The sequence below is a fragment of the Drosophila ficusphila genome, unplaced genomic scaffold (genome assembly GCF_018152265.1).
Source record: "Drosophila ficusphila isolate 14025-0441.05 unplaced genomic scaffold, ASM1815226v1 contig_791, whole genome shotgun sequence".
NCBI classification, from domain to species: Eukaryota; Metazoa; Arthropoda; class Insecta; order Diptera; family Drosophilidae; genus Drosophila; species Drosophila ficusphila.
Genome location: NW_025064737.1, coordinates 22,394,668 through 22,404,425, shown reverse-complemented (window position 1 = coordinate 22,404,425; position 9,758 = coordinate 22,394,668). Strand labels below are relative to the sequence as shown.

General features: G+C 43.2%; 1 protein-coding gene across 2 annotated transcripts; it reads left to right on the top strand.

Moving 5' to 3' along the window:
• Positions 1-5,283: 5,283 nt before the first annotated feature.
• LOC108086562 (protein TRC8 homolog) lies at positions 5,284-9,522 on the top strand. 2 transcript variants are annotated; one of them, XM_017183515.2, is made up of 7 exons: positions 5,284-6,288; positions 6,760-7,330; positions 7,545-8,085; positions 8,145-8,319; positions 8,518-8,714; positions 8,776-8,976; positions 9,057-9,522. In XM_017183515.2, the coding sequence occupies exons 1-7, from the start codon at positions 5,877-5,879 to the stop codon at positions 9,393-9,395; spliced, it is 2,436 nt and encodes an 811-aa protein (XP_017039004.1). In that variant the 5' UTR covers positions 5,284-5,876; the 3' UTR covers positions 9,396-9,522. The 2 variants fall into 2 exon arrangements, with proteins under 2 accessions (XP_017039004.1, XP_017039005.1); XM_017183516.2 differs by having other exon boundaries at positions 5,285-6,288; positions 8,533-8,714.
• Positions 9,523-9,758: the final 236 nt, after the last annotated feature.

Genomic DNA, 9,758 nt, shown 5'->3' with positions numbered 1-9,758 from the left:
TGTTCTAAATAAATTTAATTTCACTAAAAATAATATTCAATTCACTTTCCCTAGTAAATCATGAAAATTAATAATCAAAAAACTAATTACTTTTAAAGATGATCCCGTTAAGCTTACAGAAGTTCGACTGTATGTATTTTTTTTGCTGCGGCTCAATGTCAGTCCGTCAGTTTGTCAGTTCGTCAGTCTGTCAGTGTCGCCGGGCCAAAGCGAGCAACGTCTCTCTCCCCAACACTTGGTATTTATGCCAATTAGTATGAAATTTCTTACGTGCCCGCAGACAGCGGCCTCAGTCGAAGTCGCAGATCCAAGATGCAGCTCGGCAGCTCCAGAGCTCAAGAGCTCCAACTCGAACTCCAACTCCAGAGCTCCATCCTCATCACAAACCATCGCTGCTTCCGCTTAAACTGGTCCAGTTTCATTTCTCGATTTCACCCTAATGCCAGACCACTGCTGTGGCTATATCTTTTGTGCCTTATTGTCTCTCCGCGGGCTTAGCGCCATTTTTGTCGCGCTTTTCTGACTTTGGCTAATCTGGGTGCTTAAATCGCCAGATCGGCAAATATTTCGTATTTAATTCGCTGCGCTGCTCGTTGTCATTCGAGAAGTGTGTGCACATAAAAATTTCAATTCAAAAAAGCGACTATCTTCGATTTAGCATAAATACTTGTTCAGTTTATAGCTCAAATAACTGGCAATCAGATTTAATTAGTAGCTTTGCATGTTGAATTAAATTAACTTGTTAACAATATGGTTTGGTATTAAAAGATTGAATTAATTTTTGTGTTTATTTAAAGGTTCATTTTCAAAGCATATTTCCTGTTCAATCGCTAGGTTCTTTCCTTTTATTATAAAATATATTACGTATGAACTCTTTAAATGTTCTTAAATCCACTCTGTTTACTTTTCTGACGCAGAGTAATGCCTCCAGTTTAGTCAACGATTTTTTCCAGCTCGCTCCAATTAAGTTTTACCTGCACCCATGCTGACCGCAGCCAGACAAATTTCGAAAACAATTTTCCGCCCAGCAAGTGTGACTCGTTAGGCGCTTCGGCGGTGGCTCTACTCGTAATTGAGCAATTATTCATTCAAATGGATTGCCAATTTCGCCGACCAGCCCACAAACAACGGAGGATACCATACGATACGATGCGATACGAAACGATACGATGCGATACACCTCGGGGCCAATTTAGCGGATCGAACTGCGAACTGCAGGCTGCAATTGCGATTGCAATTATAAAACAATCACTTGTCGGGATAGGCGGCTCCTGGTCGCCACCTTTAACGGCTGCCCATTATTTCCAGTATCCGATGCTCCTTGTTTCTTTTTTCCTGTTGGTTTGTTTTCCTTGTTTTTTGCTTTTGGTTTTTTTTTTTTTTTTTTGTTTGGGCGGCGGCCACGCAAATTGTGCTTACTTAATAAGTCGTACAACCTGCTAATGTGAGCAATTTACCAAAGGAACGCGCTCCACCCGGTGGTGCAGGTTCTGTTGCCGTATTTTTCTTTATTTTTCTGCATTTTCTGTGGTCCTCGCGCATGCGCAGCCGTTTGCCGATTGCGATCTGCGCAGAAGGAAGCCTGCAGTAAATAGCAGCGTGTGTGAGTGCGCACAATAAAAAGGTGCGAGCTTAAAGAATTTATGGGCCAGCCACCGGTCGATAAGCCAGCAAAATAAAATAAATAAAACAAAATAAAATAAAATAAAATAAAAATAAAGGAAGCCAGTAAAGGAGCTCGTCGTGCAGGCAAAACAAAGTCGCTGGGACAGCGCACCTAATTATTATAAATAAACCAATCGAACAATAAAGATCTGCTGGCCAACTTTCCACGAAATGTGCACAGTGGCCATAAGAACTTAATCGCAAATGAGATTCCGGGCCAGTTCGAGTCCCAAAAGCGGAGGCTAAAGCCGGCAACGCCATCGATAACACAATCGATGATGAGGCGGCTCCCAAGTCCATTCCGAGCCCGAATCCAGGCTAACAAGCCGTTTGATGGGGCAGCCAGTCGGCTGGATTAATCGCTGACATGGACGGGGGAAAATTCTGGATGGCAGGGGGAGCGGGTCCCAAAATGTCCGAGAATACACACAGAAAAAAAGGGGATTGATTTAAAAAAATATCAAATGTCTCACAGTAAAGGGATCAAGCTAAAATAACTACTTAAATAAAATAATTGCTTTATTGAAACATTAATCTCTTTTAGAATCTTATTAATAAACAAACAAATTTATTTAAAATTTTATAAAATCATAAAAGTGCTAAGCTAGGTAAACATCTTTTATTTTAAATAAGAATAACAAACTATATAATGTGAGTCAAATTTTTTTCTTCAACTGCAAGTCCTTGGAGCCACAGATAAGGCGCTGACGTAGTTAAACATATTGTAATTGCTGCGAGGCCAGAAACGGGTTCCTTCCCGGCCTGGTCGGCAGTCTGGTCATTGTTTCGGAGTGGCTTCTGTATCGTCCCAGCATCAGATTACCACTCTATGTGCAGACAAAGGCGCAGCATCATCAGCATCAGCCAATAAATGGAAGGCGTCGTTGTCGTCCTCAACGGCATCCCGATCCGCATCCCAATCCTCCGCCTCCCTGCCCCTCGCCCCCATTGGGGCTCCAACCTCCTGTCGCTGTCGTTACGGCCTTTGATTTTTGTGGATCAGGACCAGCACAGTAGCCGTTCGATAATTTGCTATGGCATTCCAAGTGTATGTCTCCTTATCCGCATGTCAATCAAGCTCCTAATTATTCGCCGAATGCAAAAGATAATTGGGCCTTATTTTTGGGGCCTGCTTCGGCTGCCACCAACTGGATTTGGCCAAAAGCCATTTCAATATAACAAACGAGAAAGGTTCTGCTGGGAGGCAATTATGACAAACTCAAAAATCTGATGGGATCTTCTGAAACAAGTGGCATCCAATTAAATAAAAAGAAACAAAGCGAGTGGGAATAAAGCAAAAAAGGTAATCCGTTGCAAAACGCGAAGAGTTTAAAACATTACTAAACAGTAGCCAAAAATAAATTATGTTTCTACACAGTTTGGTCAGAAAAGTAGTCATGTCTATCTCATCCAGAAAATAATTATAACACGAAAGTAATTTAGTCTACCTCTATAACATTTATTTTTCTTATTATGTTTAATTTTCTGACAATATTAACAACTTTATTACAGTGGTTTGGTAAGTATCTAATTTTGTGAAAATATCTACACCAAAATAGAGTGGCCTCTCGCCATTTCAGATACTCTTTAAATAATTATATTGAGCATATTGTTTTGGGCTGTTTCGAAGAATTCTTTTTAAAAACATTATTTTAAAACTAGCCACTCCTCATAATTTTAATTTTAAATGATAAGAGTTATTAAATACAAAATATACATTTACTGGGAAGGGTATACTTTGTTCGAAACATTGGATCTCCAGTGAGAATCGCTAACAGCCCCACGGCAGTTTTCACAGCAGCTAATTCATTTGGCGTCCCAGCAGGTTTCCAGCTGCCTATTTCTATATATTATCAGAGAGTGGTAATCATGCTGGGAACGCATTGCACTGGGTTCACATGATCGCATTTAGGTCCTGTTCCTGGCCACTCGGATGCACAGGGAAAAAAAATAATTTTGCTTTTATATTGATTATGATTCTATAAATTATTACAAAGTCAGGCGATTGGTATGATTAACTTACCAATCCTTGAATATATGTTAAGATACTTTTTGTAATTAAAGGAATTCCATCAAATCAATCAATTTTTCGTGTGCAGTCGCGACCGTAATGAAATCACACATAGACGGTAAAAATGAAACTGCGATTGGAGCCGATGAAAAAGCGAGGAAAAACAAGGCAAAGCGCGGGGCTTTACGACATGGAGACCATCGACACTTTGTACGTTGTTGTGTAAAACGATTGGCGCGTTAATCAACGTACAAATTTCCGACTTATATGGCCAGCGAATTAAATCGTTCCCCCGAGATCGGCCAACCTGTCTACCTGACAGCTGCCGATTAGAACTGGAGCGATAAATTATACAATTGCCATGCGTGAGACCCGCAAAGAGAGAGGATCGTTTCGGGATTGGATCGTATTGGGCTCCTTATATCGAGGACCCGGTCCCGATTCCCCCGGCTCATTGCAATGACAATTACACTGATTACATTAAATATATGAGGCCCATATTGGGAGCCCAGTTCCTTTTGGGAGTGTCAACTGTTCGCCTGTTCCTCCTAAAAAGTTGAAATCGCCGTCGAGCGTAATTTGTGCAATTTGCTGCCCCTTCGAGTATGCAACACGAATCGCTGCCCCAAAACTCAGGAAAACTATGCAAATTAGCTGGGCCTGAAAAATAAAAAGCAGGGGATAACTATAAAATCCTAGAAACATTGAATGTTAGACGCTCTAATTTATATTTAAAAATAATAGTCCTTTACCAAAAGTAATGATGCAAGACAAGATTTGGGTAATTATAAATTAAGATTAATAAGATACTTCAGGTTATATTTCAGGCTCACTCATTTAGAATTGTAGCTTTTTTAAGCTAATATACCGCCAATACCCTACAGTAGAAAAATCGACAAGCATGCATTCTTCGACTCGGGAACCGGCTGTTTGTTATGACCTGTGCAGTTTGTTTAAAATTCTTGTGTCGCGGCATGAAAAATCAATTATGTAAGTTGAACTTTCTGAGCTAAACGCTAAACAATTGCGCATAATTACGAGCGTTGCGTTGGGGACGAAACCAAAACGAACCCGAAATGCGGACTGCATTGCCGTTGCCTCAATTTGTGCATTTGCATAGGCGAAAGGAAGGGGGAATTTTTTAGGAGTTTGTGGCACAAACAAGAAAGAACAACAATTAAGGTTCGAAATAGCAAAAGTTAATGACCGAACAATTGAGGAAATTCACGTAAATGACTTGGAGGGCTGCGGATACGGATTGCAATCGGGTACATTAGAAATAATGCAGGCGATATTTAACCGGGAATCGTTTATAAAACGTAGAACTGAGGACATTTCAAATATTATGAGAAACGGAAATGATTTCTGGCGACATTAACTTTTCCTTACAACTTTTTTTAATTTCACCTATATTCGTCGAGCTTAAATAAAACTATGACAATCAAAAGAGAATTTTAAAGTAAAGTTATCGGTATAATATTTGATAACACCTGTGAGCACCTAATAAAATATATTTAAAATAATAGCAAAATGTTAATGTGTTCACTTAAATAAATAACGTCCAAAACAATGTAGTCAACATATAGAAAGCTACGCCAGACCCTTCAGAAAGTATTTTTATAAAACTTTTTTTCTAAAATTTCCAGTACTCCCGCCGACACGCACACACACGTTACCACCATTGGATTGCAAATCAATTTCGAATATCGCAGACTGCGCGCCAAACGAACAGCTGGAGCGAACTATCGATAGTCAAGCGACTAGAAGTTAGCCAACATTGGCCCCACCGATAGGCAGATAATATCGATAGCTGGGCGAAGAAGGAGGAGGAGAAGCAGAGGAGAAAAACAAAAAAACTAATTGTGAAAAAGTGTAAAGTTCGGACAAAATCGAAGGAAAATTGAGGAGGAAAATCGAAAAACAACAACCACCTGCCGAAACCTACCTTTTTACATTAGATTTTTAGTTTTACGAGCGAGATTTTTGCACCTGCTAAAAGGCACACACATACACCATTGGCACCTACACAACCCCAAATCGTCATTCCCTTTTTTTTTTGCGAAATCCAAGACGAAGGCCACAACAAATGCAGATTGGAGTTTGATATTGGCTTACAATAAGCGCCGAGTCACGCTGGATCAGCAAACTATAGCCTATATAGACTATAGATTCGGGTAAAGCAAAAAAAAAAACAACAGCCATGTCCGTGAGGACAAAGGTTCTGGGTTTGGTGGACGTCATGATGCGCGTTCCGCCGGTGATGGTTATCGACGAGATTCTGAAGATCGGAATGGGCCTGCCCACGCGGCTTTATCCGGAAAAGGCTCCAGAAGTGAAACCTAGTGAATCCCCGCCAGAATCGAAGGATCCCCTCGCCAGCATCAAAGAGTTCTTTGGCCTCGGAGGTGATGGCATCTCTCAAATGACTTCATCAGCTGCGGAAAAAGCTCAATCTGCCCTAGAACAGACCATCGAGAATGCCTCCAGATCTGCTCAATCCAATGGAATGCTGAGCTCCGGATTCAACTCCCTGATGGATGAACTATCCCACGACGAAACGCTAGCGAATGTGCTCAGCATCACCACCGTGAAGTTCGTCATCTGCCTGTTCGGTGAGTCACCTACTTATTTGAGTTACTTTCGCTTTACTAGGACACCTGGTAAACAAAAATCCACGTCACGTATAAAAGAACCGGAGTTAAAAATAAAAAAGTCAATAATAATTAACTTTTCAAAGCTTAAAACGTATCATTATCTTATAAATTGCTTAAAATAATTATACTAGGAAAAGATAAAGAGCTATCTAGAATTTGTTTAGTTTTTAAACTTTCAATTTTTATTATCTAAATTATAAATAAATTTTCCCAACTGTACTTTACTTTACTAATTTCTTAGAAAAACACGGGGTTACTAAGTTTTATTCCCTTAAAACCCGAAACGTTAAAAGTCGGTGAGATTGAATTAGGTTCATTGTTTCCAACCTGCTGACGAAACCATCTAAAATTCCAAGGGCCGCTTATCGCGCGTACTTTAGTCCCCACTAAAACGTAAATACTTGACTCACTATCTTTGTGCTTTTGCAGGTTTCCTGTCCGCCGCTTGCATCTTCATGCTGTGGACCCGCCACCTGGTGATGGTCTACATGTTCCTCACCTCGCTGGGTCTCACCTTCCTGTCTTACTGGTCCAATGTGAGTGCTCTGGCGCTGATGGAGCGAAGTCCCAGCATACTGGAGGATCTCATGTCGCTCAACACCACACGGTTACTGGACTCGGGCGGCGTGGTCATGTCGCTGGCGCCTCATCTGATGGCCCAGTGGTTCATGGGCATGCTGTTCGCCTACATTCACCTGGGTCCAAGGTTCGAGCTGCTCCAGAAATCCATGCCCATCATCTTCGCTAGTCCAATTCTGGTGGCCATGCTTCCACTGCCGCCGAAAGTTGTGCAACACCTACCCGTGGTGGCTGGTTTTACGCCCATAATCCTCACGAAGATCACGCTGATGCACAGCGCAATGGAGGCTAGTCGGACGGTATACAATGGGTATCAGTACGCCATGAACTTTGTCTCCAACTTTGGACTGTCGGCGCTCATCGAAAACGAATGGCAGCGCCTTAACGTGCCCAATGTGTTAAGAGTTTTCTGGACTATCAGGTGGGTCCAAGTTATATTTTACTAATTTATGTTAATGGTATTAAACTACAAGACATGTAAAACATTCTAGCTTTTTCTTTTTAGAGGGTTTATGTGTCAGTGAAACAAGACTATTAATCTCCAAGTGATCGATTTGGAGCTTGAAACATTAATAGCTTTAGTTTTGAGTTTTATTTACTTATATACAAAATAATATCATCATTTATTGTTTTAGGATTATTCAAGGCGGCTATGCTTTGGCGACGACGGAATCCGAAGAACCCCTCGAACTGATGCCGGCCACACAAAAGCTTCTCGTCGATGGCTGTGAAACCCTGACGGCGGTTTTGGGGATGACGGGCGTCATCTCGATGATTTGCCATTATATCGGACGCGGCTTCCAGTGGTACCTCCTCACTTACGACAACGACGAGGAGAAGTCGCTGGGCACCGTCTCAGCTGTGCTTTTCTACATCCTCGCTCTGCAGACGGGATTGACATCCCTGTCGCCGGACAAGCGATTTATTAGGCTGTGCCGGAATCTGTGCCTGCTGATGACCGCTCTGCTGCACTTCTTGCACAACATTGTATCGCCCATCTTGATGTCGTTGAGTGCGGCGCGAAATCCCTCCCGAAAACGGCATGTACGCGCCCTCAGCGTCTGCGCCTTTCTCGTGGTGATGCCCGTGTCGCTGCTTTACTATCTCTGGTCTCAACGATCGATCTCCACTTGGCTGCTGGCGGTTACTGCCTTCTCTGTTGAGGTGATCGTAAAGGTATGTACAAATATTGGGATCTTTGGCATATTAATTAATAACTTTATTCCTTTTCCCAGGTGCTGGTTTCGCTGGCCACCTACACGCTGTTTCTACTGGACGCCCGGCGGCAATTCTTCTGGGAAAAGCTGGACGACTATCTGTACTACGTGCGTGCCTTTGGTAACTCGGTGGAATTCTGCTTTGGCATTCTGTTGTTCATCAACGGTGCTTGGATACTGGTCTTCGAGTCGGGTAAGTTCAGCGAACCTCGTCCTTGTTACATTAACACATGAAGAAGCGACTCCATCGCCGCATTCAATTGGCATATTTGTGCATCGAATCCGGACCTCAAAATCCACCATCAGTTCCGCGTCCAGCTTTTCTGTTAAATGTGTGCATGTAATATTTTTATTTGGTTGATTTTGTGTACCGATAACTATAACTTGATAGCCCAAAATGCTACAGGCGGCGCCATCAGAGCGATCATGATGTGCATCCATGCCTACTTTAACATCTGGTGCGAGGCGCGGGCGGGCTGGTCGGTTTTCATGAAGCGGCGTTCGGCGGTCCACAAGATTTCCTCTCTGCCAGAAGCAACTCCTGCCCAACTGCAGGCGTTCGACGATGTCTGCGCGATTTGCTATCAGGTGAGTTTGTCTTGAATTTTACTTCTTTCGATTTGTATGTGATATTCCGTTTTTCGTTAAGGAAATGTATTCGGCCAAGATCACCCGGTGTCGTCACTTCTTCCATGGCGTGTGTCTGCGCAAGTGGCTGTATGTCCAGGATCGTTGCCCTCTCTGCCATGAGATTATGATGTACACGGACAAGGCGGAGGAAAGTGCGCAGGAGGCGGAACCAGCGGCGGCTGCCCAGGCTGAACAGCCCCTTCGTATTTATCCTCGAGACGTGAGTACAGAAGCAGAATTCAAAGCTTCTGTTGTAAAACTGTTGATGAAGGAAAGTATATTAATACCTCTATATTTTAGGATGGAAACAACGCTGGTGCGCCGCGACGTTCCCCGGAACGAGTTCCAGTGGAGAACCCGGAGATGGCCACCACTTCGTCCAGCGCAGCTGCGGTGATCGGCACTGAGGCGGCATCGACCATCATGGACTCAGTAGCGGCTGCTGCGGAGGCGAGGTCGATGGCCACCGTCTCCAGCAGTTCCACCCAGCGAATCAGCGCCAGCGGAAGTAGTGACAGCAGCTACATCTCCGCATCCGCCCAACCGCCTCCGCCGACGGCCACTTCCGCTGCTGCGGTGGCCACGGCGGCGGCCAGCAATACGACGCACATGTTCCGGATGTCGCAGGATCAGCAGTAACCGGCTTGGTTCGAATCGGAACGGGAGCGCTCGGCGTACCTTGTTTTTCTTCTATATCTTACCACTTGGAAATGTTCTGTGTGTTAGTGTACTTATGTAAAAATTGCGAATCTTTGTAGCGATCCAAGGCTTCTCTATTCCTTTCACGAGCAATCTATTCCTACTACATGAAGACACAGACCCTAGCACTCAAAATATTAAGACAAGCACACGCGACACACCTAACACACCTTCGATCCTCATAGGCACAGACACATTTACATAACCACGCAGCCATGCTTAATTAAATTATATACCATGCATATAATAGCGCACTGAACCATAATGAGACGATAATTGAACCAGAGATCTATGTACGTTAAG

Coding starts and splice junctions, on each gene's coding strand:
- LOC108086562 (XM_017183515.2), top strand. CDS start 5,877: ATGTCCGTGAGGACAAAGGTTCTGGGTTTGGTGGACGTCATGATGCGC. Junction 6,289..6,759: donor GTTCGTCATCTGCCTGTTCG/GTGAGTCACCTA, acceptor GTGCTTTTGCAG/GTTTCCTGTCCGCCGCTTGC. Junction 7,331..7,544: donor AGAGTTTTCTGGACTATCAG/GTGGGTCCAAGT, acceptor TTATTGTTTTAG/GATTATTCAAGGCGGCTATG.